The sequence below is a fragment of the Suillus fuscotomentosus genome (genome assembly GCF_016647785.1).
Source record: "Suillus fuscotomentosus strain FC203 chromosome Unknown F5891scaffold_28, whole genome shotgun sequence".
In the NCBI taxonomy this organism is placed as follows: domain Eukaryota; kingdom Fungi; phylum Basidiomycota; class Agaricomycetes; order Boletales; family Suillaceae; genus Suillus; species Suillus fuscotomentosus.
In genome coordinates this window covers 284,997-311,253 of record NW_024539540.1, presented here as the reverse complement: position 1 = coordinate 311,253, position 26,257 = coordinate 284,997, and the positions used below count along the sequence as shown (strand labels likewise).

At 48.3% G+C, this 26,257-nt stretch overlaps 8 protein-coding genes across 8 annotated transcripts; 5 read left to right on the top strand and 3 right to left on the bottom strand.

Annotated features, from left to right (window-relative positions):
- The first annotated feature begins 253 nt into the window (after window positions 1-253).
- Window positions 254-2,865, top strand: F5891DRAFT_1034661 (FAD/NAD(P)-binding domain-containing protein). Its single transcript, XM_041361768.1, has 19 exons — window positions 254-529; window positions 584-681; window positions 734-757; window positions 824-854; window positions 908-933; window positions 988-1,138; window positions 1,187-1,273; window positions 1,320-1,391; window positions 1,449-1,605; window positions 1,659-1,731; window positions 1,785-1,815; window positions 1,876-1,969; window positions 2,027-2,145; window positions 2,218-2,335; window positions 2,385-2,501; window positions 2,557-2,577; window positions 2,634-2,644; window positions 2,699-2,774; window positions 2,823-2,865. Exons 1-18 carry the CDS (start codon window positions 349-351, stop codon window positions 2,728-2,730), a joined length of 1,443 nt encoding a protein of 480 aa, XP_041225774.1. The 5' UTR covers window positions 254-348; the 3' UTR covers window positions 2,731-2,774; window positions 2,823-2,865.
- Window positions 2,866-4,667, bottom strand: F5891DRAFT_1034634 (uncharacterized protein). Its single transcript, XM_041361767.1, has 5 exons — window positions 4,442-4,667; window positions 3,653-4,375; window positions 3,517-3,601; window positions 3,150-3,467; window positions 2,866-3,089 (listed from the first exon to the last, which is right to left on the bottom strand). The coding sequence occupies exons 2-5, from the start codon at window positions 4,187-4,189 to the stop codon at window positions 3,025-3,027; spliced, it is 1,005 nt and encodes a 334-aa protein (XP_041225773.1). The 5' UTR covers window positions 4,190-4,375; window positions 4,442-4,667; the 3' UTR covers window positions 2,866-3,024.
- A 5,226-nt stretch (window positions 4,668-9,893) lies between these two features.
- F5891DRAFT_952454 (uncharacterized protein) lies at window positions 9,894-11,221 on the bottom strand (the record flags this gene model as incomplete). The annotated part of the gene is made up of 3 exons (XM_041375112.1): window positions 9,894-10,634; window positions 10,684-11,018; window positions 11,068-11,221. The coding sequence occupies 3 exons, from the start codon at window positions 11,219-11,221 to the stop codon at window positions 9,894-9,896; spliced, it is 1,230 nt and encodes a 409-aa protein (XP_041225772.1).
- Window positions 11,222-11,913: 692 nt separating this feature from the next.
- F5891DRAFT_1034603 (uncharacterized protein) lies at window positions 11,914-14,064 on the top strand. Its single transcript, XM_041361766.1, has 5 exons — window positions 11,914-11,947; window positions 12,045-12,094; window positions 12,129-12,184; window positions 12,256-12,519; window positions 12,581-14,064. The coding sequence occupies exons 4-5, from the start codon at window positions 12,301-12,303 to the stop codon at window positions 14,045-14,047; spliced, it is 1,686 nt and encodes a 561-aa protein (XP_041225771.1). The 5' UTR covers window positions 11,914-11,947; window positions 12,045-12,094; window positions 12,129-12,184; window positions 12,256-12,300; the 3' UTR covers window positions 14,048-14,064.
- A 1,256-nt stretch (window positions 14,065-15,320) lies between these two features.
- Window positions 15,321-17,285, top strand: F5891DRAFT_1034600 (FAD dependent oxidoreductase). Its single transcript, XM_041361765.1, has 3 exons — window positions 15,321-15,692; window positions 15,753-16,822; window positions 16,883-17,285. The coding sequence occupies exons 1-3, from the start codon at window positions 15,641-15,643 to the stop codon at window positions 16,988-16,990; spliced, it is 1,230 nt and encodes a 409-aa protein (XP_041225770.1). The 5' UTR covers window positions 15,321-15,640; the 3' UTR covers window positions 16,991-17,285.
- Window positions 17,286-18,078: 793 nt separating this feature from the next.
- On the top strand, window positions 18,079-19,340 carry F5891DRAFT_323636 (uncharacterized protein). Its single transcript, XM_041371345.1, has 2 exons — window positions 18,079-18,306; window positions 18,360-19,340. Exons 1-2 carry the CDS (start codon window positions 18,236-18,238, stop codon window positions 19,006-19,008), a joined length of 720 nt encoding a protein of 239 aa, XP_041225769.1. The 5' UTR covers window positions 18,079-18,235; the 3' UTR covers window positions 19,009-19,340.
- Window positions 19,341-19,458: 118 nt separating this feature from the next.
- On the bottom strand, window positions 19,459-22,666 carry F5891DRAFT_1034592 (uncharacterized protein). The gene is made up of 4 exons (XM_041361764.1): window positions 22,257-22,666; window positions 20,819-22,195; window positions 20,484-20,749; window positions 19,459-20,414 (listed from the first exon to the last, which is right to left on the bottom strand). Exons 1-4 carry the CDS (start codon window positions 22,639-22,641, stop codon window positions 19,620-19,622), a joined length of 2,823 nt encoding a protein of 940 aa, XP_041225768.1. The 5' UTR covers window positions 22,642-22,666; the 3' UTR covers window positions 19,459-19,619.
- Window positions 22,667-25,324: 2,658 nt separating this feature from the next.
- Window positions 25,325-26,182, top strand: F5891DRAFT_1128633 (uncharacterized protein; the record flags this gene model as incomplete). Its single annotated transcript, XM_041364299.1, has 2 exons — window positions 25,325-25,488; window positions 25,543-26,182. The coding sequence occupies 2 exons, from the start codon at window positions 25,325-25,327 to the stop codon at window positions 26,180-26,182; spliced, it is 804 nt and encodes a 267-aa protein (XP_041225767.1).
- Between the last annotated feature and the right edge of the window lie 75 nt (window positions 26,183-26,257).

Here is a 26,257-nt window from a genome sequence, read left to right as displayed (position 1 = left end):
CAAGCCCCTGTAAGGCGCGTGACGTCACATCGAGGAGTCTATATACATGCCACGTTTGGCTGTGGCTATGTCATTAGTACGACTTCTAGTCGCATGATGTTTGAGGTTGCCAGGCAGATACACGAGAACTATGTACTAGATGCTGACCCTTGTAGTTATGCGTTTCGGTGATTAAATGACGCAGATAATAGGGCGCCAATTCCTCCCGACATGACCCGATTGAAAAATACTTATGGCTCCAGTCTCATGACACCACTACGCACCATTATCTAATCCACCACCAATAACTATTTAAAAGCTACTAGCCGCTGAAGGACGGGAAATTCCAGTCTTCGTTTCCTTCAGACCATGTTCAAGGCGCGCTTGAGTGTTGTATGTGGTCGTGTACAACCTCGCCCGGCAAAATCGTCGGTCTCCGCAGCACGAACTTTTACTTCGTCCGCGCCACGGAGCAAACAACGTCTGGTCATATTGGGTTCAGGCTGGGGAGGCTATGAGATTCTAAGAGCTATTGATAAGAAGCGTTGGAGTTAGTCTCTGGCTGCGTTCGCGGGAACGTGGTGTTGATGGCCCCCGTTTGCAGATGTCACGATGGTTTCACCAACCAATGCTTTCAATTTTACGCCTTTGCTCGCCAGCTGTGCTGTCGGTACCCTCGAATTCCGCTGTGCAGTCGAACCGGTATGTCATATTATACTTCTGTGACATGTCCTCCTATTAATATGAATGTCAGGTACGGAAGTTTTCTCCACAGGTAGTAAGTCGGATCCAGAGATGTATTGGTTCGCATGCCACCGAGAACTAATTCATGTTTGACTTTAAGGCTTGTTACCAGGCCTGGTGTGATACAATCGGTCTGTCTACGCTTTCTTTGACCGTCGTGGGGATCTGATTTTTGTTTGTTCAGATTTCAAGCAAAAGACCCTAAAATGTGTAGGTACTCATTCAGAAGCCTACAGTCACGGTGCACTAAACAGCAGGTTTCAGACGCCTGCCACGGCTCCTTTGGAATATGAAGGATCCGCCTCTGCCCCTCTTGCGGGGACAACCACAAACGACACTTCGGACCCGGGTACGGGCAATGCGTTCAAGTTACGTTACGACAAGTTAGTGATAGCTGTCGGTGCTTACTCGCAGAGTACGTGAACTGTGCCATGATACGCATCATTCTGACAATTGATGATAGCATTCAACGTACCTGGCGTCAAGGAGCACGCACATTTCCTGAAAGACGTGCGAGACGCTCGAGCAATCAGGACGCGCATAATAGATTGTAAGTGTACTTACTAGTTGTCATAGATATTGCTTACCCTACATAGGTTTCGAGCAGGCCAATCAGCCTGTCCTCTCTGACGTCCAACGCCGAAACTTGCTCAATTTCTGCATTGTCGGTAAGCATCCGGTCTCTGATGACATCTGATTCATTATGATGATACAACACTCCATAGGTGGTGGACCCACGGGTGTCGAATTCTCAGCAGAGCTGCACGATTTGCTGCATGCTGAGATTCAGAAACACTATCCGACACTCGCACGTATGGCCAAAATCACACTTTACGACGTAGCGCCAAACATCCTCGGTAATTTTGACAAGTCCCTGGGAATGTAGGTAGCCTTTTGTTTTTCTCCGCTATCACTGACAAGCTTTGAACCGATAGATATGCTGAGAACAAGTTCCGGAGAGACGGTATTAGCATTAAAACAAGACATCATGTGGAGCGTGTTGAGAAGGTCTGAATAACGCGGTGCAGTTATTCCAAATCCTGACGCTGACTATCATACAGGACCGCATGTTCGTTAAAGAACAAGGAGAAGGTCCGTAGTCAACGCTACTAATTGCTTAGTTCAAACCTTTACTCACCACGGCTGCCGTAGTTCCATTTGGTCTCCTTGTTTGGAGTACTGGTTTAGCTCCTAATCCGCTTATCCAGTCGATTGATTCTCTTGAGAAACATGATAAGACACAAAGGTCCGCAGCCATGTTGATTAGCCGCGAAGCGAAGCTGACACATGTGATTGTCTCTAGCCTTTTCACTGACCAAAACCTTAACGTTATAACAAAAGAAGGCCACGCAGATCCAGATGTCTGGGCTATCGGTGACGCTGCGAACATCAAAGGACAGCTCCATCCCGCCACAGCACAAGGTCTGTTTGCCCATAACCCTATTTGGCGCTCATGGGCTGCGGGCTTCTCATCCTGATAACGCCTATTTACAGTCGCGAATCAGAAAGGCAAATACCTGGCGCAAAAGCTTAACAAAATCGTCAAAGATCAGGAGCACACAAAGCCCTTTGAATTCCAAAACCAGGGGAGCTTAGCTTACCTGGGAGACTGGTGGGTGGCGGTCCATCAGAAGGCGAACATTTCTGATTCAGCTCTACAGGAAAGCAATCTATGACCGATCAAGTGCTGAAACTGTCAAGACTAAGGAGACCGGACGTGTAGCGTGGCTCCTATGGCGTTCCGCTTACTTCACTATGACTCTTAGTATCAGGAACAAGTACGTGGTTCCATTTTCGCAGTTGATTATGGGGTGTCTGATGTATACTGCCTAGAATCCTAGTGCCTACATATTGGTGAGTCCTGCGTCATTCCGATTGACATTCCGCGATCTCATCTTATTCCTGTGCAGGTTCCTAAATTGTATGTTCTTGTCCGTGTACTCCGGTGATATTATGGTGCTAATACATAATGTAGGGATTTTCGGCCGCGATCTGACGCGCTTCTGATTTTCATGGCTGCGCCACCTACGCCACGCTCATTTCACCCATAGGTGAGTCATTATCTGTCGCGGCGGCCACCTCGCCTGACTTGATAACAGACTGTATAGACTTAGAGATATTACCATACATAAGAATTCGTGTCGTTATGTTTACTGCTACAGTGCCAATAATACGTGGTCCATGACATACAAGAAATAGCGCATAGACATCATTCAAGAATCACAAGCAAAAGTATTAGTGAGTCAAAAGTACCATAGGAAAGATCAAGAGATAAGTGTGACAACGGAACGGAAGGACGCATTAGAGAATGGTAACAGCTTTTCTTCGGATTTTGCGCTTTTCGGGTGGCACTGGGGAAGTTGGAGCTGTTACACAGGTCCGACATCAGCAAGATAACTTCCAGAGACGAGAGCATTAGGACTAACGCTGGGGCTGCACAGCCGTTGGTTTATCCGACATTGCCTTAGCACTCGCCATGAACCCTTCCACAAAATCCTTGTCGTCTTTGACGATCTCAGGTGCCACCCCACAACCCTGAAGGTCTGCCATCAGCGTCGACCAGGCGGGTTTGATATTCTTGGAAGATTCAATGATGCCCCTAGTGGTGATTCCGACATGGGCCACATGGACAAAGGAGTGGGGCGCGGGGCTGGAGATTAGCCGAGAGCTCACTGAATAAGATTTGGGTGCCTTCTTTTTTTCTTTCTTGTCCTTGCTGGATTTGAAGAGAAAGGGTTGGAAGACTAAAACACGTGTTATGGCATGGCAACATGGGCGAGCATTGAAGCTCACAATGGTGCCGCGTCCGATCCGAGACTTTTTTGTAGAAGACGCTGGCTTCTTCGTCTTCGTCGAAGCAGAGTCCGAACATGCGACTCTGACGCAGAATTCAGTTTATTCGCAGTGAGGTAAAAGGCAACAGACGTACCGTTCCGGAGAAATAGTGAAAGAAAGGCTTGTCTTTCGTGTACTCGAAGACCTCGGGGATGGAAAATGTCCAAACCACACGATCGGTCTTCATGTCAACGAGACGAAACCAGTATTTCTCCTTGAGACGCACACCATGACCGCCTCGCTTCGGAGGAGACGTGCCATGGTGTGTGTCTCGGTCGCGTCCGAAGACCAAGATTCCTTTGAGCTTAGAGTAGCTCCAGTTCAAATGAGGATTGTTGAAAGGCGCATAGTAAATTCGGACGCCAGCAGTGGCGACCACTTTCTGCGTGCTGGGTTCGAGAACGGATGAGATGTACGGGTGGCGTTGTTGGTCTTCAGCGGTGAACGCTGACGATGGGTCATGCATATATGCAAAATGTGATAATCTGGACAAAGAAAAGGTGGTTTTGAAGTCGGTGATCGATCGCAGAGAAACAACAGACACGGAACGTGTGTTTATGTACCATTCGATAACACAGGAGAGCGCCGGTGGGGAAGAGAAGGCTGCAGCGTGGCCCCCTCGTGTCATCATAATCTCTCACCGGTAACGCAGGACCGTTTACGGTATGATCCTTGTTGTCAAGCCTGTGAGGGCATACATAGTGGCTGTTCCCGGTGATTTCCAGAGAAGAGGAGCTTCCTCCTGATCAGTGTCCAAGTCCATTTTAGCAGTCAAGGGCTCAAGTGCAGCCAGCGCCTAAAAAGCCGCATTTTACGGCTGTAAATGGTTTCAGAGATGTAATACTGCTCATGATGCTAAATTGAAATTCCAGTGATTACTCACCTTGCCATCGGCTTGTTAGTTTGTACGGTCGGAGATGAGGCTTACACGGGGTGTGTCAGGTTGCTAGGTCCCCAAAATCAAGACCTCATGCTGAGGATTCTCGTACGTACACATTAGGATGAGAATGTGATCTTTGTTGAAGAGCATCGCTTCCCTACCACAAGATTCGTGGCTGAGTCCCGCGGTGGTACTACTGTACTATGACGTCTGAGAACATGGACGATTGTGACAACTCGAGATTACGATAACGTTACGTGTTACACATTAATTAATATCTATCCAGAAACAATTACATAAGAAAATAGCAAGTTATACTGCAGCTGCAGACGTACTAAATATTGACTCATACTACCAAGTCAATGATCAAGACCATGGACCGCACCATTGGTATACATACGCGGATAACATTTTCGCAAGTTGTATGATTATCACTCTTCACGAGTTTGAATGTACAGCTGTTGGATATGGAGACAACACTGACATAGGTTTCATCTGTTACATTTCTGATGCTTCTCCAGCGCAGCCGTCACAGAGGCCTGAGATTCTACATTTGGAATAACCATCATGAGAAATCATTGCAGCGTGGACAACAGCAAACCATATCAGCGGCCCTTGGTGTACAGCAGTCACATATCCAGACTTGGCACATGCAGGTTGCGCCGCATCATTGACAAATTCAGCAGACATGACTCCAATCGAAAGGGTAGGTTGAGTTCCAGTGACCACGGAACTCCGTCAGGAATGCAGAGAATGCGCATCGCATTTGGAACACTTGGCTATTCAGCGACATTCATAATGAAAGAACCACGAGCTACAGAAATCACAATCCAAAACTTCAATGAGTAGATGCGGGCGGTCGATAAGCCCTTGGTTCAAGATATGCTCATGATATTTCTGCCGCTAATCATTCGCATCAAGACAATAAAACGATACGAGTCAGCTCTTACCTGCGCCTGAACTCGTTTCCGCACCTGACGTGCTATGCGATATTATGGTTTGTTCTCGGATGTCCGTAATATCGCAAGAGCAAAATTAGTGTCCATCACAGTCGACGCGGGCTCGAGAGGAAGGAGGACACGAAGGTCTTGCACCTTGTCGTCGATTTGCATGTACCGCAGTATGGGGACAAAGCGCGTAGAAATCTCAGTGAAAAGACGAAAATGGATAAAAACATCTGAATCTGCATATGACGGTTGGTCGCGGACTCGCGATACTATGGTTTCGGTGGAGTTATTGACCGCATGTGGTTCGTTTTCAGGATCCAAAATTCCGCAGGTGGTGTTCATGATACCAAAAACCTTCATAAGTATTGGATAATTATCTGATGCTGCTAGTCGGTGATGATCGATGATCGTCGACGCCCAGGGCTCAGATCTCAGACATGCATGTGCACAGTGGGACACAAGATGTGAAGCGAAGCTTGTGAAGGCGTGAGAACCTTCGTTTAGTCACGTGGTATTATATGCCATGACTCCTTCCACAGTTTTCGAATCCTTGCACTTCGCAACCTACTAATGAAGGTTAGTAGCGCAGCTTGCATGGTGCACGATTGCTAGAAGGAGCAATTGCACGTATTATACATCCTTCTTCTTGGTTGTTCGAGCTTACCCATAGTAAAAGTTTCGAGAATCAATGCTTCTAAAGCTCTTACCAATACTTCTACTCCTCGGTTGCGGCTCAGCATACAACGTTCATCCACCGCATCCCTAGGCTCAGTACTCAGTATTTGTCTCAGGGATCGCTTGTTTTATCTGGATATTCTGTTCCCACACCTTACAGACTTGGCCCATGGTGAACTCCAGGTGTTCTGCCTAGCCAGCTTGACCTGAAGGAGTGCAATCGGTACCAAGGTTGGGATTATCCGCAGTCCTCGTATTCGACCCGCAGAATTACGCTGTTGCATGTCGAAGTTCAAAGCTCGAAAGTCGCCAGATCAATTGAGGACCAGTCTCCTTCCATACTCCCTACTCTACATCAACTCTACATGGATCATCGATTATAAAGGATCCTGCATACTGCCAAGAAGTGGTGAGAGTGTATGAAAATGCGCCAATTTTTCGAGTACGTCAAGTCGGTGACGAAGGTGAGCGGCCTAGCAGGAACTTGAAGGAGTTGGTAGTGGCGACTGCCAGTTGCTGCGGATTGTGTGGTTAGTAATAGCACTAGACAGTTATGAGGCGATGTGCGTGGGAGGAAAGGTGCTGCGGTGATGGAGGTCAAGCTGGGCATGATAAGCTGTGGGACGATATCACCTGTCCTGCCGGAAGACTATGGATGGCCTACTAGTGACCGTTCGCAGTGGTAAGGTGACTGGCACATAATGTAAGAGCATAAATGGCATCTCAGTAATGGCTTACTATTGATCCAGACACCAGAGGGATGCATTACCCGCACTTGCAGCGATGGCGCACCATAGGTGCGCCACAGTTGCCCCGTTTGATATATTGATATCTATATGACACGGATCAGTGCACTCCAGTCAATCAATGCAGAAACGGATATTCATAGTACGTTCCTATCATGCCCACTGCCTTAGCGATGGAGGCGCTGGACCTAATGATGGTATATATAATATGAACATTATCAGTCTACATCCGCTACTGATACCCATCCCTCAAATATGACCCTAGTCTTAGATGATGATGGTTTAAATTGGTCGTCGCTCATCAATTCGAATTTTTTCTTGAGCTATTGGATAGGTTCGTGGAGCGCCATTTTGATGATGCCGGCGATTAAATATTCGCTGTGATCCTGCAGTTGCCTTCTCTGCTGTTGCGATATATGACTGGGGTGAGCAAGATAGTGTCGAATCCGCCTGAAGGACCACTTATATCCTTATGATCTTTCCAGCCCTTACATTTGGGCAAGAGGTGGGTTTATTCCATCACCGAAGCAGCCATCTTGCTTAGAATGGCGTTATAGGTTGAGCTGGTCTGGGTAAGCAGCAACCCATATCAGAAGGTCGCAATCATTAATTTGGCGCAGAAGCAACGCTGGTCCCTTATGACTATTTTATATCTCATTGTCTGTAGCTTATGTTATAAGTGCAATTGACGCGTTAAGCTGACTTATGTAAATGTTCTAGGTGCGCTATATTGAAATACCATATATTGTGTACGTGAAATTCAACGAGTTGGTGATGCGCTGACGAGCTATATCTTCTCACAATTAGCATAAACCTGCTGCGTATGTCTCCCCGCATGCACTGTTCTTGTTTCTTCTGACTGGTGGCATATAGAAAATATTCCATCAATCTCGGTGACAGGTACAGTAAGTAATCTGCTTCAACACCTGCATCCCCATCCAACTTATTGGACGTCTATGTAGGAGTGAGTAAGATTCTTGACCGGAGTATTGATTGAATGCAATAACTCCAATAGCTGTGAGTTTTGTTGGATCATTTTACCCTTCAAGACGCACACTAACTAGGGTTTTCAGGTAAAATTTTCTTCCTCACACAGTTTCTGATGATTGTGGTCACAAATACCGCGGTGAGCGGTGAGCTACTTTGGCATTGTAACGTCTCAGTGCCTTAAACATTGTGCAAGTCATCACGATCACTCGGTTGCATGCAATGTATCAGCGATCGAACAAGATGCTCTCCTTTCTTGCTGTCATATTTGTGGCTATCACCATTGCCTGCGTAGTGATCGCCATAGTGGCAGTAAAACATATTTCAGAGGGTAATCATGGACAAATGACTTCGATGCACCAGGCTCATTGGACACATTCCAGGGGAAACCATTCTCTTCGGCACTTATCAGTGCATTATTGTTTTGGATGACGACGTCGCGCTTCTGATAGCAATGATTTGGACACTCACCGCTGCATGGGAGATTCTCGCACTGAGTCTTGCAGTCTGGATTGCGGCACAGCACTTTCGTGAACTGCGACAAATGCCGATGGGGGGAGGGATCGTTGGGGATAGCTTTACGGTGTTGATACAAACTCACCTAATTTACTTTGCAAGGTGAGCTCGTAATTTCATTGCAGTCACCTTTCTCGCTGAAGTTCTGCACGTGCTAGTTTTTTTACTGTTTCCTGTCTCAGCTTCATGGTACGCCGATCTGTCACTGATAACTATTGTTTATCATTTGTGTAGGCCTCATTGATGGAAACCGAGACGTATTATGGTCTTCGTCAAATTTTCTTGATCGTGCAGATGTTTGTGCTGGGACCACGCCTTATCTTTAACGTTAGAAATTTTCACGCCAAGCTTGTGGCCAGCTCCGACGAAGGAACCTCCATGGCTTCAATCGATTTCCAGGAGCGCATACGGGTATCAACCGGCGGTAATGTGTAGAGCGGGAGATGTTCCATGCGATTGGCATTGCTAGAGGGACCAGGAAAATTACTGGGGTACTTATAAAATGGTATTCGGAAGTCGAATTGAGAAGAGAAAAAGATTTGGGCAGGCAGACTGATATGATATTGTTGCTTCACTACTGGGATCATACTAGGAAACCAATAGCAAAATTGGTTTTGGTTGACTATTTCAGTTTCAGCAAATGTATCAGCAGGGTCAAGACCGTGTCCGTTGGAGCGGGGCGCTCTGGCAGGACAGGACGGGAGTGGCAAGGGTCCTGGCGCGGTGGCAGGAGTCCTGGCTCGTAGTCGGTAGTCCTCACGTGTATCGTAGTCTGTCCTCGATAGACAGAGCCGTAGCCTCCCGCTATAGAGGTCTGGCCTTGGTTCCCCTTGCAGTCCTTCCCGTAACACCGTTGATCGTAAGATCTAGGTGTTCTAAGTTAAATAACAAGCAAGGAGGAGCAGTTGTGTATAACGTCATGGAACGTAGACTATAGGATGGTGTTGACCGATGCGTATTTTTTTACCCCTCAATCCCATCAGATATCCACGTCCTTTGTACCATCCATCGTGGTATTGATGGGACGATGTATGTGAGTGAGACAGTAAAAAAAAGCCAGTTGATAATGATGTTTGGGGTCCAAAAGTAACGGTAAGAAGCCATTAACATTTGGATTCAAGCAGACCTATTCACCCGATCCATCGAGTATTCGCCACAGATCCGAGGGTACAGGGTCTCAGATCAGGATGTGGAGGACTGACACCGCATGAGAAAAACGTTGATGACAGGTGTCATTTGATGACACAGTGAACGATGAGAACTGTGAGAGACTTCGGTTGCATACAAGATCAACCCCTTGACCATTTTTCATAGCCCTGGCCCAACATGTCATGCCGATTGAAGGCTGTTGTTCGGCAGACCTCTGCAGAGTGGCACGTAACCGTATGCAGTACAGACCTGTAGCAAGAATATCATCACTTCGTGATCAACACTGGACACGGAAAACGTACCGTAAGGATCCAAGTATGAATGCCAGTTGATGTGAATCGGTTGCATCATCATCACTTGACTACGATATGGCAAACACCATCTTTGCATGGGATTGGATAGCAAGGAGTGACAATGACCTCTTCAGCACAGTTATCAGGACAATAAGACAGCTCTGGATCGGTCGTCGACAATTACGAGTCGTGCTAATCTCAGTACTCTGACCTTCGTCATCAATCCCGTTACTTGGTTTCTTCTCTCCGAGTCTGATACGGTTTCTTCGGGAATGTACCTGTAGGCGTCCAGAATATTTCGGAGGTAGAACGAGTACTTGGTATCATGATACACCTTGATAAAGTCCGTTGCTTCCAGTTGACGATCCTCATCCGAAAAGCTACCGGAAAGATCAGCGGATCTCCTCGATTGTGCAGGTTGAACAAGCCAACTGCCACTTCCTGACGTTAAGCTGAGTGCACTGTCAAGTGTAGATGCGGTATCCGACAGTGCGCTATGGAAGACAATCGAGATGGACCCAAGATTTTCAGCTTGCTGAATGGATATCAGGAAATGCCAGAAGTGCACGATCGAACTATGAGTCCAAGTAATTCCTGAAATTCCGTCGCATAGCGGTGCAGGTCCAGAGGGGAGCGGAGAAATATCATCTCCCTGTGGAACTCGCGGGGGTTCCAGGATGGTGGCACAGGTAGCACCGTCCCATGGTAGGATGCCACGCAGAGGAATAAGCCATGCCGCCCTCTTGTAAATACTATTCAAGAAAAGCTTAGCCGAGGCAAGGTCAAACGGTGCGATCAGTGATGGCCGAGTTTTTCTGTAAGGCCTGAGGTGCTCGCTGTCCAACGGCCGAAAACCAACATGCGGACCTGGGACATAATGAGGCTGCAAATCGTAAGCCGGAGTGAAGGTAAACTGAACAAATTCTCAAGACCTGGGGTATCAAGTTTGAAATAGAGGCGGTATGGTATCTGGGTCGCGTCGTGGGTCGTTCTAGAGGCACTTCATATGTTGAAGAGCGCGCGGTCTGTCGCGATTGTGGATCATGGATGTCTGAGCGTGAATCCTGCAGTGCAGGGCGCTTTCGGGCAATACGAGCATAGGGGACTTCCCACTTGAGATGTATAAACTCCTCAAGGGTTTCAATTGCCAATGCTTCTTCGTCAGTCGGAGGAACCCCCCAGTCCTTAAGAACATGTGTTTGAGGCGCCGGTATGCCAACCTGCGGCGGGCTCACGCTGAATTGATATAGTCGGTTGTGTTTCAGTGCTGCTGACAGTCAATAAGAGAGCAGGCTACTGGTTTGTAAACGGCCTACCGAACAGTCGTTTGTTAAAGGAGACAGACGGTTTTCTCCATCGGAGACTAGATGAGGCTGCATGAACTAGGTCGCGTCCGAGCTCCAGCGTCGCAGCAGAGTGTGACAACATTGGCCCTTCATCATAAACGTAGCTGTGAACTGTCAGTTTCATGAGAGAGTCGATGATAATTCGCGCTACGGGCTACCAACCATTATTATGTAACTGCTGGGAACTTTGTCTCGTGTAGTCAGCAAATAGAACATCGTTTATCGTTTATCGTGTCAGCCAATCTACATGACATCGTTCATCGTTCATCCCTCCGTGTGTCACGGTTCACTCGGATCAGTCTCGTTACTGGTATTACACTCCTTCGAGTCTTGGATCCAACACTCATAGGAGCGTCTTTATCTTACGGTTCACACCTGTATTGCTTTGCAACAATTACTAGTATCAGGTCTGTGGACGAAATTCAGAGCAGTCCCCGGCTTGTTCAGCTTTTTGCGGTGAGTGCGTGCCTGGCTTGACATGTTTACTTTCTTTATTAGTATTAAATGTGGGCTCAACGTTCAACGTTCCTCACCCATGGGTTAATAAAGAAAGCAATCTCACATCAAACGAGCTATGTTTTTGAGGCCCATTCCCTAACAATGGGCGTCCCAGTTATCTCTTTTGTGCTCTTGTTACTAATCAGCTGGTTGTGACTGAAATTTTATTACGAGTCATGTTCTCTTCATGTGAGCTATCTCGATGGTCTGAGCTTTGACCATCTGTCAATACATTGAATCTTTGCTTAGACCCCCATAAACCTCTTCGGCTGGCAATGCCGAGGACAATCAACACGCGCTGGCTGAGACAAAGTGCTCAGCATATGGTTGCTATCGGCGCTCTCATCCTAAAGTTACTCTACATACTTGGTAAGGCTTGCACGTTTTGACGTGGATGACCATTGCGTTTATTTTGCTCCGGTTATTCCGCAGGGAACACCGTGTTGTAAGCACTCTACATCTAGCCAATAGATGTCGTTTTAGCGACAGTGGTGGACCAACAGCTATAGTGCTAGCGGAACAATGTCCTATGACTCATACTGTTCACAAGGGAGCTGCTGATCGAGCCAATGGCGCCACGACCTCCATAAGTGGACACACTCACCCGAAACAAAAACACCGGAAGACCTGTGTATCCGTAGATTCATGTGGGATTGGCTATATACAAGAGGTATTGCACTTGAGCACCAACAACAACTTTCAATCATGCATCATATCTTTGAATTCGACGATATCATTTATGCCGTGTTACAACACGTCAAATCCTCTGGGACGGACTTGGTGAATGTGGCAATGACATGCTCCAGACTGGCAGATTCCGCCCTCAATATCCTCTGGTCTGAACAGTCAAGTCTGGTACCCCTCATCATGTGTCTACCGCAAGACACCTGGGAGGTCAGGGAGAACGGACTGGGTCATATTGTTGTAAGTGAAGTACAATATTCGAGTTTTGACAGGACAATGCTCACCGTGCTTCGATTTGTAGCATTTTTCCAGAGATCCAACTCCCATCGAGTGGGAGCGCCTCAGAGTGAACGCATCAAGAGTGCGCCGGCTTGTTGGCCCTAATGGCTTCACTGACGCGCTGAAGCTACCTCTCGGTGAATCGTTTATCCCGGGCCTAGATGTCAGTCGTGATGTCCTGCAAAGGCTTTTTGTTTGGTCCCGTCCCGCCACACTCTTCCCAAACCTTTGCGAATTGTATTTCGATGCCGTGTTCTATTTTCTAGAATATGATAGCTCGAAATCCTGGCTGCTTCGGCAGTTCATTTCGCCTGGATTGCAAGCGCTCCGGTTTGATGTAGCTGGCATCCCACCGCATAAATCAGAGCAATTGCTTGCTACTCTTCACGCAGAAGTGCACGGTCTGCGCCAACTGACAGTATCGGCAGACGATGGTAATATGGCTTTGACAGTCCCCCCGAGCTTTGGAAAGCTGCCAAAGTTAATTGGACTGGCCATCTTTGGAATCGATGTGTGCTTGACGAGGCAGACGATAGCCAATATCCAGCAAGCACGGTGTCTTCAAAGTCTCAAGCTTAAGTTGTTCGGAACCTCCTGCGATGCGGGCGGTATACCCCTTGAATTGCCTAGTCTCAAAACCCTCCATCTCTCTGGTGGTTCCTTGCCACAGTGCACGCACTTCCTTCGTCAAGTCACCACCCCACAACTATCACACATCGATATCAGGTACTGCGGAGCTGCTAGCCCGGCCGAAATGACCGCGTTCATAGAATCCTTGTCCACTTCATGCCAAACTGTTGGATGTTTGGAACGGGTCCACGTGGTCGACGAATCGAAAATTCCTGATCCTCGGGTCATCATCCCACTCTCCTCCGAAATATTCCGGCCCTTGTTCAAGTTCAACAGGCTGTTATCTGTTAAATTTATCGGCGTTGGAAATTTCAACCTTGACGATGGGTTCCTCTATGATGTCCCAGTTGCCTGGCCGAGTATTCGGGAATTGAAGCTCACCTCCTGGAAGAGACGTGCCATATATAGCGTCACCTTCACCGCCATGATGTCACTGGCGTCAAGGTGTAGATCGCTGCAGACCTTACATCTGACGGTCGATGCTACGCAATCGACGATAATTCCTCGAGCACCGGACGGGACAGAGGAGCTTTGGCCTACGCAAACCGCCCTTCGCAACCTCCATCTCGGGTACTCCAAGGTGTCGGAGGTTGCACGCGTACCGTATTTCCTAGCTGAGGTATTTCCAACTCTATTCGACTTCAAATGGTATGACTATTACTATGGGAATTACCACAATCCCGATATTGCTATAGTATCAGCGCTATCAGCACTGAATGACGCATTGCAACAACTATGGGCGCTTCGGAAGTCAACTGGCGCTGACGATTTGAATGGGAGAAGGATTCAGACGACAGTTGGACGTGAGGAATGGAGGTTCCATCGTAACGTAATCGATTGTTATAAATATTTACATTAGAGCGATATAGCTGTGCTATATACATTTATCATGCCTGTATTCCCGGTGATGCGTGTATGCCTGAAAGCAACAACACCTCGAAAAATGTAAATCGCGCTGTGGTTCGCGGTTTATTGCATCTCATAACCACCGCTTATTCAATACAAGTCGTATCGTTTCACTGGGCATATGCTGAGAGTCGCGGTTGTGATATACCATGTACTAAAGATCTTTCGTTCGCGTTAGACGTATGAGAAGTCCTGTCTGTAAAGTCACTTCTTCGCCGTCCAACAAGGCAACGCCGTCATGGAGAGGGAGAAGCGAGCTTAGTGTACGATGCACAATGAATACGCTTTCAAGCAAGACAGCAGGATCAAGCGGAAACGTAGCTCCCTGATTCTAAATCAAACGGCTAGGAGAAATGCTTAGGGACGACTCAGAGTTTGTTTCGGTCATTATGACCAAACCACGTCTCCGAACGTTTCATCAGTGAGAGTGAGAACCACCGTCCCATAAAGCTATATCCACCACGACGATCTGCAGAGGATGGGATTCAGAAATCACGAAAGTGGAGCATGTGAGAGGACATATATTGCTGCAGATAGGAATAGGTCTAAATCGACCAGATGATAGTAAGTAAATGATGTCGATGAAGGATGCGTAAGTGAGAGAGATTTGGTGTGTTGAGTCTGCTGAACTCCGACTGATGACACTAAAGGTTATTAACTGAAGGGGTGATAAAGCTGATGGCGTGATGGAAGGAGTCTCCCAGCGTTCATTCTCTGAACGAAGGATTTTGCCTTTGCCGCTGAGCCTGGAAAAGCGCACCGGCAGTGGTGCATGATGTGGGGCCACTGGAGTCGTTGAGGAAAACTGGAAGAACCTGGATGCGCGAACAATGCCTGCATTGAATTTGCAGCAAGTCGACGACTCGTCAAAGGCGGTACAATCAGGTGAGAACCAGGAGCGAGCTGATGAAATTAGTCGAGACGGTGGTTTCTCCAAATGGAAAAATGCTATCAGGCCGTCCTATCGTTCAGACCAAGATCCGGGGAAGCTTGGCCGAATGGACCAGCCTGAGGATCTTGAGTATGTCACGTTGACGAGAGTCGTGTGGGCCAGTCCTAATGCACTTCTTGTCCAAGACTACCTCCGAATCATCATTAGTTACTTGGGTGAAGACAGAGTACAACAGTACTACATATAAATGGGACTCAGAGTAAGAAATTAAAAGCTCGCCTAGTCTCGTGAAGGAACAGCCACCACGACATAGTGCATGCGGCAAGCTCGGCATCGTTTCGGACTTCGAAAATCATGCGACCACCACGTCCTCGTCGTTCTGCACGCCTCAAGCGTCTACGGGGGCCCAAAGCTATGGAATACAACAGTCATACAAGTAGCAGATGAAGAGGGAGATATCGATGCGTGGGAACAAATTGGAACCATATCCGACAAAGCCGACCTTTCGTGTTAACTTGTAAGCACTATCAGAAATTATGTCTTTACTGGCTGGTTGGAACCGCATCAAATTGTCAATGTTCACTCCAAGTCCACACCATAGATCTAGGCCGACCTGAACTTACCTCATTTCTCATCACTATCAGAAGGACGCCAATGGATAAGGTAGAACAACGTAACATTGTTATTATCGGCGGTGGAATCATTGGTGCGTAGTACTACTAGCTCCACAGCCGCTTATTCAATTCTCTCTGATCGGCTTCGACAGGATGCAGCGTTGCTTACTACCTGTCCAGGCACCCATCATATTCTACCTCGACAACAAATATCATAGTTCTCGAAGCCTCGGCAAACGGGGTAGCGCAAGGAGCTTCTGGAAAGGCTGGTGGATTGGTTGCCAAATGGGCATATCCACGTGAAATCGTAGATATCTCATTTCCAGAGCACGTCAAGCTCGCTGAAGAGCATAACGGTGCTGAAAGGTGGGGCTGGAGATTCGTTGGTTGCGGCAGTTGGGAGGGGGAGGGGGAGGCATTTGGCGAGCGTGGATCTGGTGTTGGCAAGGGAGGTAAACGCAAGAGTTTGGAGAAGACACTCGGTTTCGACGCTAGTACCGCGGCACCGGAAAGCAGAGCGGCCAAAGGACTGCCTGACGACTTAACTTGGGTCAAGGAGGAATTAACCACGTCATACAGCCCAATGTCTGGTCCGGACGGGACAGCACAGGTTCATCCCTATTTATTCACCACAAGTATGCTCGACCTCGCGATGGAGAAAGGAGTTCAATTGGTAGAGGGAACTGCTATCTCCGTTGAACAGGTCAACCGTCGTGTCACGGGCGTCACTTATCGTGATCGGTCCGACTCCGATTGCATCAAAACACTCCCTGCAACGCATGTAGTGTTATCGGCTGGAGCATGGTCGCCATCCATCATACCTTCCCTTCCGATTGCAGCCACCCGCGCTCACAGTGTTACCATCCATCCCAAGGCCGGTGTTACGATATCACCCTACGTATTATTTACAGAAATATTACTTCCGCATTCTCTCAGCGCCTCTCCTGAGATATATGCTCGCCCGGGCAACGAAGTGTATGTCTGTGGTCCAGGAGATGACTCGACATTGCCTGGCAACGTAGATGACGTTGAAATCGATCTAGCGGCTTGTCAAAGCATAACAAACCAAGTTGCCAGCATCTCCCAGGAGCTGAGAGAGGGAGCGGTCGATGAGCGTCAAGCATGCTTTTTACCAGTGGTACGTACTGGTGGGGGTCCCATCATCGGGGAAGCAGAGAAGATTGCGAAAGGTCTATATATTGCCACCGGTCATACCTGCTGGGTAAGTGAAGCACCCCGCAATTAATTTTTTCACGAGTTTGTTTACGGGTGGGCTTCGAAGGGAATTTGCAATGCGCCTGGAACAGCCAAAGTAATTGCAGGACTTATCATGGAAAGAAAGGGTCGCTCGCGCAATTTGACGAAATTGGCACCATCGAGGTTCTTGTAGGAAAATTCCAGGATGCGCTCCAGGCAGCCAAGGTGGTATTTACTATTCGGAACCCTAGGGCGTAGCTTCTGGGGTGCACTTGCGCCATTTGACGAAATAGGTACCGACGTCAACTTAAAGTGTTCAGAATAGTTATCCGGGACTGAGCTACCTCACCACGTCTTGAACATGGTGTGTCGAGCACCGTCAAAGAGCGGTACTGAATGTGTCACCTCAATATTAAGTGTGACTGGTGCACTATAGGGAAGAGTCATATGCAACGTACATTACATAATTATGATCATCGATGAACAAATGGAGCAAGGACAAGCCTATGAGTCAAGTCAGCTGTGCGAAGTCGGAACAAAGCCCCTATGATTTACATACTTCAAAATGCGTGACACCGGAACAGAAGCCCGGCACCGCGGCTGTGTTTTCCATGAGAAATTGACACGTCACAGCTTCAGAAAAGCCAGCGCATATGGCTGCAGGTCAGAACAACTTACAATGTTCCTCAACTTATGTAATGTCAATATTTTATATTTTGACAAAAAAACTTAGCAAAAATACTATGACAGAAATTATTGCTTTATTTGGATAGTGCCTTCTTCCCATCAAGTACTTCATCGAAGCTGGTCCATTAGAAGACGTTTCAGAGTCGACCGGTCGATTCTCTCGGTCAGTTTCCATTGTCCGAGTCATATCATCTCTGATGGTTTTAAAATATCAACGTTGCTACACAGCACAGCCTAATTCGGTTGACCCGAATTTACGTCCAGCTGCAAAGCACAACATATCAGCCTCGTGGCTTGTCAGTGATTATATCGGTCGCACTAAAACGGGACGAGCGTCAAGTGAGCAACTTAATTTCGCACTTTCTTCCCGCTCTCATCTCAGATTCTCACAAGTCTTGCTCCTTCTTTGGCTAGTGGCCATGATCTTTTCCCTTTGACTGCTCCTTTGACGATCTTTGATTCCACGTCACGTATCGTATTGCACTGCGACTAAATCCTAGTGCTCTAAACTCTCAAAAACACGTACGGTATGTCTAAGCCTTCGGGTTTCTCACTATGTCCGCCTAGGCTGCGGAATATGTCATGTACTTGAAATTTTTTGGCCATATTCACTGACCCTATTCAAATACTAGAGTCTGGAATCTGACGAACACACCACGCTTCAACAAATCATCCAAAAACCTCTTTGATAGTCTTTCATTACGCACGCACCCTCGACATTGGGTATCACCCTCCCTCGCAAGTTTCAGACATGAGTTGTAGCCGGCCGCATTTACTACCTTCAAAACAATATATCTCCGCCGAAGACTGTGATCTCCTGGAGTATGTTCACCGTCACAGGCATCAGTTGACACTCGCTGACACATTTGCAACAGCCTTCTTTGTTCTCGTTTCAATGTCGCAAAGACGACGTTAGAGCCGGCATCCGAGATTCCGACAACCTTAGACATACGCGTCAAACAGGATGCTCACATTCCTTCGCATGTCATCGCCGTCTTTGACATCCCAGAGAGCGAATGGGGCTCATCTTATCAGCCTCTCTTGGTACCCATTCGTGTCGACCTCTTCACCCGTGGTTTTCGCTCCAAAATAATTCCACTCAGCCCACCTGGTTCTACTTTTCCGGTACCCTATTGCGCTGAAAATGCCGAGGGGCAATTTGTGACACTCCCCGTAGTCCCACTGCTTGTCCCACACGCTCCTTCCATCCCTCTACTCTTCCTCTTCGGACTTGGGCTTGAGACACGATCGCACCTGCTATGTTGCCGCCTCCTCCCCGCTGAGGTGATAGGAGAATTTCCTGCTCCTCCCACCATGGCTAACATCATGGCAACGCTGTGCAACGACGAACAACTCCGAGAGCGTAGCAAATTCAATCAAGGACTATGGAAGAACATACTGTCTTTAGGACCACGAGACTCGCATTTCATCGAGCTTGCCCAGACAGCGTGGAATGTCACAGTGGAAGCACGGCGAATCCGACAGCGGAACACGGCGTCTCACACCACATCGGTCCCGAATTGAGAGAACTCATGTCTATTTTAACGTTTTCCCTTTCATTCCGCTTTGCTCATCTCGCTAAAATGGCCTTTATACGACACTTTGCTGAACGAGGATCATGATTAGCTTCTGCTTACATCTCACTTACTTTACGCATCGCAATCGATTTGCTAATTCTTTACTCCGACGTTCTTTCATCCCCCTCCGATCGCTAATATCCTACGTGTAGATAATCATTAATTTCCTCGCGATGACAGCCGAAAAGAGTAGAAAAGTAATCTTGAGGTGCGTAGCGTTGCAAATCATTAAGTTAGGTCACCGCCCCGACTCAGATCGGGTGGCGTAGTGGACGCCTGTCATCCGTTGTTGGATTCTCCCTTTTCCGTCATCGAAGAGGCCGAGGTTGGAAAATAAACACACCTGACATTCTGCGATGCTGGCATACCTATTTACGGTTGCTTGTGCAAGGATAGCTAGTATTTGAAACCCACATTGATATTCTAGCCAATGTCATGCTCCTGCATGATTAAACTAGCACACACAAGATGAAGTACTGTATAACTCGAAAGATAAAGTCCACAAATGCATAGAAAAAGAGACAGTAAAAACAAAGAGACACCTAGCAGCTCACCCCCTCAAAAGTCCATCTTCTCCCCATCCACACGACTCCGCCTCCTCGCATACTCGCTCCTCCTCGTGCGCTTCTTTGCGCTCATAAGCACATCCCCACCCACTTTCGCCACACCATGTGACTGCCCGACGTTTGCGCCCATGCTAGACCGTATCCTTGGCATGCCGGCACTCGCATGGGAGCTGGATGCACCCACACGTGGCCTCGGAATAGCACTTGCGCCAGCCTGCTGGGCCTCTCGTTGCGAAGCCAACTTTGCAATCACCTTTCCCCTAGATATACGTGGCCGCCGTCCGGGCATAACCTTCGGCTTCGGCGGAATTGGAGGCTTTGCGGTGGCGAGCGTAACAGCTGCTGCTGCAAGGGACATACGAGGCGGTGCCCCCGAAGGCTTCGACGAAGGGCTGATCGGCGCCAAGGGCTGGCTGAATATCCGGCCCTGACTTCGGGGGACCATCGGGGAATTCACCACATGTGCCATTGCATCCTTTTCCTGTTCTTTTCCTTTCTCGCTGGCCTTGTCTTTCACCTGGAGTGGGGAAAACGACGGCACTGGCAGCCTGCTGGTCTTGGCTAATGATGATGCAGTTGGTGCCGTGAGGGTAGAGACGCGAGCTCGAACCGTGCCAATGGTTGCAACTCTTAATGTACCAGTGAGAGAAGTCTTCGAGCCCATGGAGGATACGTGTGCGTTATTTGTTCGCGAAGCAACACCAAGGGACGAAGCAGAGTTAGTCCTACTATGGCTCATCCTACTTGACGTCCCTGGAGCAGGGAACTGAATTGGAGACTTCGACATCTGGGATGACGTTGAATCAGCTACTGGTGCAAGCGAACTCCCGGAGGGCATGCGTTTGCCATTACTGACTGATGGCACACACTCTTTAGGGACGGGTGGTACTCCCGAAGAGCCAGGGATAATCGAAGGTTTTTTGGACATCGACTGTGCTTTTGGCGGCTCTTTGGTTACTTTGGAGGACATAGATGAGGCTAGAGTCTTTGTCTGAAGTACGGGTGCGGGCTTCGCGGCGAGGGTGTTTGGTTTCGACCCAGTTGTTCCGCGATTCCAAACATTTGAGACGATATTCTTTGCAGAAGAGAGGAAACCGAAACGTGATGTTTGCTTGGGTGGTTCTGTAGATCAAAGTCAGCAGAGTTGATTCGAACCATGATTTGTTCGGACAGTGTCAGGATCTAACTTACGGACACCCTTGCCTATACTTGGCCTACCCATGCTGCTTCGCCTCTTGGCTTTGTTGGCATCCAGCTTCCGACGAATGGCCTCACGCTCCTTAAGTTTCTTTGTCTCTTCCCTTTCCAACTCTGTATCCTCAATAGGGTCGATGCGAAAACGTTTAGATTTGCGCCTATCATTCTCTTGCTCATCCTCCTCTTCGCCGTCATCATCGTCATCATTGTCGCCAAATCCTCCTGGTACGACCTTCTTCGAAACTGGGCGTAACCTTACACTTGAGGTAGAAGGAACGCGATCCTTCTTCACCACAACGCTCGACTTACGTGTCTTCCCAGTGATGGAGGCGGGCCCAGCGGTAGTCTTTCGCTTGCCCAAAACAGGTGCAGCTTCTGCACTAGATAGCAGTCCGCGTCGCGCAGCATAGTGACTAGTGATGCTGTCCATCTTATCGAATTGTGCTTGGTGCGCTTTATCGAATAGCTGACTAGAACTAGCTTTCTTCTCCTGCTGTAGGTCCTCTGTAATGGAGTGTCTTGACATGGACTGTTGCTGACGTCTTAAAACATCAAAGTCTACGCTTGCGACACCCTCCGATCTAAGGCGCGCGTTCATGTCGTCCAGCACGCTTTGTGCCGCGCTTCGAAATTGCGCGTTTGAAAGACGGTGCTGAGGGTTAGGAGATCCAAAGATGAAAGGCTCAGAGCGGGGTATTCCCAATTCGCCGCTTGTCTTTTCTGGGGAGCGCTGTGGGCGAAATGAGTTCGCATCCTCCCGAGCACGAGTAAGCCTTGGTGCTGGGGAGAATAAATCTTTTGGGACATCAGATGGCTTTTCGTCAGACTTCGGGGTAGCACCTGTATTGAATTTCGAACGTGCTGGCGTGGATGACTGAAGCGTGCCGGAGAAATCGACATCGATGTCCATGTCGGAAGTATTTACAGGTTCAAAGGCAGAAAATGTTGGGACATCTGGGTATATGCGCCCGCGTTTGGCTCCTCCAGGAGAGAGGGGCCATACACTGCCACCTTCTGCTCCGCCAGGCGTTTGGGGCACAAGATCAAAGGACGTCTTGAATGGATGTAACTTTGGCGGGGAGAACAACGAGTTATTAGGTATGTTGGAGGCGACTAGACGGATTGTAGTCGTTGCAGGCTCCTGAGATATACTGAGACGGGCATTGTCTGGTGCTGGGAGGCCTGCAAGAGTGTTCTGTCCTGGCACGGGCTGAACTTCGGGCTCCGGCTCAGTCGGAGCCGTGCTCTGCGATTTGCCACTTTGCGTGGAAGTGAGCGAAGATTTCGATGAAGCGGTTGTGGTTGTTTCATTCCCGCGTTTCAGTCCAAGAGAAGTGGCTATGGCTTTGAGAGAGGAACCAACACTTGAAGCTGAATAGCACGTTAGATGTTTTCATTTTAATAGCACCCGAAAAAAGAGTCAGCTAGATACCTTTGCCCCCGTTTGTTCCAAACTCTCCTGCTTGTGTGGCATTACGCGCCTGGTTGTTTTTGAGTGTACTCGCAGCATCTTCATCAACTTCTGCAATGCTGTCCATGACAATCTCCCATTGTTCACTCGGGCGCGTCAGTGCAGACAAACTGCCCCCTTCCTCTCTCGCAGTATCTTGTTCATCTTCACTTTTATCGCCCCTAGCTGCATAGCTCAACGGATCATCAGGCGGAAGTGTCTGTGCGTGTAGCTGGAGACGCTCGACGAGATCCTTGTTCTTTCCATTAGCTTTGATACAATGAATCTTGCATAATTTGACTAATTGGTCGCGTTTGAGGGAATTCAGAGCCGGGCTATTGAAGAGAATTCGGGTGGTTGTTGCCATCGTCAAAGCTATTTGATAAACCAAGTTGAGCCTACAAATTAATCCTGTTCAAAATGGGTCACCTGATCGCGTTGTATCACGTGACTAACATACAATATCGATATTGTTCCCGACCGGTACTTGAATGAATTTGTGTATACAGACATTCATGCATAATACATATCACTGCCCCTTTACCCAACCAAAATGCGCTAGAACTGGTTCCCTTCCGATTCTTTCAGAGTATACGAGACTACGAGCTGCGGCCTTAGTGTCTTGGGTGCCCCCTCGACTTAGACTTCTGAATGTCGACTTTTCCGAATCGACTCTTTCTAGTCGGAGAAGGGCACTACAGTGTGTCTGATGCAAATTGAAAAATGCTTGTGGCAATCTCCCTACTTGAAGTGAGCCATCAATGCTAGGATATAACAGGATGCAATATGACTCGGGAAGCAACTGTATGAGTCCCCTCAGTGGACCACAATATTCATCGTTGCGATTCCCTTGACGCTGGTGATCTGGAGGGCACTCTAAGTATATAGCTTAGTAAAGTGGGTGAGTAATTAATTGTTAAATATAAAGGTTTCAACTTGTCTCGGTCCTTTAAATTTGCCATCGTTTGTTATAACGTTAAATTTTTGCTTCCCGCAAAAAAAAAATCCAGAAGGAGGCATAGGTCTAACAAGTTACAATATTATGAAGTTCAGTTTTTAACTCTTCATACGCGTATACACGCACCAAGTATACGCCGACGATTTGTTCTAGGCGTATCACTGCGTTGTGGTTTCGTTACCATCGGTCCTGGGCCACCCAGCTTGTTGTTGGTGATGTCTCAGTCCATATATTAGATTATTGTAGCAGTTATTTTTACGAACCGTTCAACTATGGATTTATTGTGTTTCACTCTTTCTACCTCTCTTTACTTGTTCTATGTTTTCACTTGCACCTCCACTCCCTACTCAAACGCATAGCATTATTCGGAACAGTACACAGGAATGGCGATCCTCTGTACTCGAGAGCAGCCGTCCATTGACAGCGATCTCATCAACGGGCAATTATTGCGCCACCCGTTGCCCACCAAACTCGCGGCCGTGGTGTTTTTTAGACAACATCCACGACTAGTGAACACGGCACCTCCAGAGACCAAGGTCAGAATGGCCAAACATCACCATTGCCGCCGTCGACGGCGACCCCCTTCCTGCCTCAATTAATGGAAGGTACCAGGAGTCCACTTGGCTTGTTCATGCACGAATGGTAGTAGGGCATGCCCTTAATCGTGCCAGGTGAACTGCCTATCATTGGCCACCTGCCACCTGCCGCCTGCTCTCCCGGTGGCGGTACATAAACACGTTCTCACATTCAGGCAACTATTACTCTTTTTTCCTTGTACGGCCTGATTTTTTCGCGGCCTGGAGACTAATGGTAGCAGACAGATTTCGAGCGGATCACAGTCGCATTTTGTGATCCACGATCCGGCCAAAACCCGCGTGCTTCCCTTCCAATGGCCTTGCATTGGTAGCAACTGCGATCTTTTTACCATATGAAACCCTCTACTACGATATTAGTGGCAAGGTCGCCAACTTCGTAGCACTGCAGTACCTTTTTGTCATTTTAATACACAACGCTGAGTCGCTGACTGTGACGTTGTCGACGGTGAGTCTTTATATGGACTAACGCGTTCCAACAGAATTCAGTCTCGACTTGTTATTCGACTGGGCTTAAGGTTCACCAGCCTCTCATCACATACTCTCAGGCTCAAGCTGCAAGCCTGCAACTCTTGGCGAGACACTCATCAATTCAGGCTTATCTAATCCAATTGTCACGTGGACCGGTGACAATACCGTTTCTCACCGAGACGGGACAGCAACGCCTTCATAACTGTTTCGATCGCACATGAAGGCCTAGTTAATCAAAGGGTTCTTGGATGTTCTCGGCTACAGTTTTTCAGGGACAATGGAGCATCAAACTGCGGCGGATTGCAATCGCGAAGATGTGGATACACCTGTGGCGATGTGGCAACAACAGCTAATTGAAGCCTTTCAACTAGAGACAATTGGGAATATGCCGGTTACGGACAATGAGTGTATGCAATCGGTGGATTGCTTTCTCGATGCTTCTGTAGTAGGTCCATGTTTGCGCATATGGGTCCCAAACAATTTCCAAAAGCAGCTAAAATTTTGCTAGCAATCTGCTTAGAAGGAAATTTCGAGCGTGACTTGATGGATTGCTTTTGCAACGTCACGTCACGATCCACTCGAATTACTTCGTCCCTTCTTGTTCCCTTGCAGGTTTATAAAGGTCCCCCTCCTGTCATGGAATCCTCAGTCAAGTTCCCCTCGACAAACGCGTCCGTCATCTACTTGCATTCAATCTCCCGAAGCACTTCAAGCTTCCTTGCCATTTAAGCCGCTATTTTCAGTTCTTCCGCCTTTATCACATCACAATGGTCTCGCAAACGGCTAACTATGTTCGTCACATCGACTCGGAGAACACTCCTCCCGCTACACGCCTTACTGCGAAACCATCCAAAGTTCGCACCGGTATCCAGGGGGCCTCTCGTCGTCGCCGAGCTCTCGTTTCAGGCGGAGCTCATTACCTTAGGCATGCACTTGAGCATGCCAAGAAGCGCAAGGAGCAAACTCCGTCCAAAAGCCCTCTTGCTCCAGTGCGGATGGATGTCCCCACTATTTCTCGCGATGTCGAGATGGGGGACTGGACAACAGTGTCTAAGATCATCTCTCTCCCCAGACTCCTCGCTCGACCCAAGCCCACTGAGATCCCGGTGTCCACACTTCAGGCCGTGGCACCTGAACTTGTTCACACCCATATTGATTACATTCGCGATGGACTAGAATGCCTCGGGCCCGAGTAAGTCGAGATTCATCTGGTAGTCGATCGATCATCTGACGAATCCGTTTTCAGCATGCTCCGTGTCCTTGCAGGGATCAAAGCTGAACCTGCTTCCAATGTCCTCCCGCGGGAACTTTCGATAATTGTCAACGATGTTTCGTCTGACGTGCCCACCCACATGTTCGCGGTCTTCTCATCCCGCCAGCCGGCCCCTGCACGCCGTCGTCGCGTCACGTTGTTTCCTGCACACAATCTCGTTTTTGCTATCCACTGCGCGAACCTCCCTGTTCTACCCACTCCAACACCAGCAATCGCAGAGTGCGCAGGCCAGGAGATCAAAGTGCCAGTGGTTCCTTTGTGCATCCCTGCCCCTGAGGTCTTCCCTCAGCTCTCCACATTCCTATATACGAAGCGTATCGACCACCTTCTTGGGTCACTTATGCCACTACCCACCCCACCCCAGCTCTACCTCGATGATCCTACCACTGTCATGCCTCTTCTCAGACAGTTCGCTCAGAAAATTGCCGATACATTTACGGTGAGCGCTCTGCTGCGTCACATTACCAAAGTGCACAGCACGTGGCGCAATACGGTTGCACTGGGCATCGCCGACGAGCGGCTCTGGTGTGCCCTCGATACAGCATGGGAAGTGCTCCTCACGTCCCTCGCAATTTCCACGGGAAAGCCTCACCTCATGACAGAGGGCGCATAAATAGATCATCTTTCATATCGTCTGCCATCGAATTGTTTAGGATTTATGATATTTCTCACCCTCTCGCGCATGAGA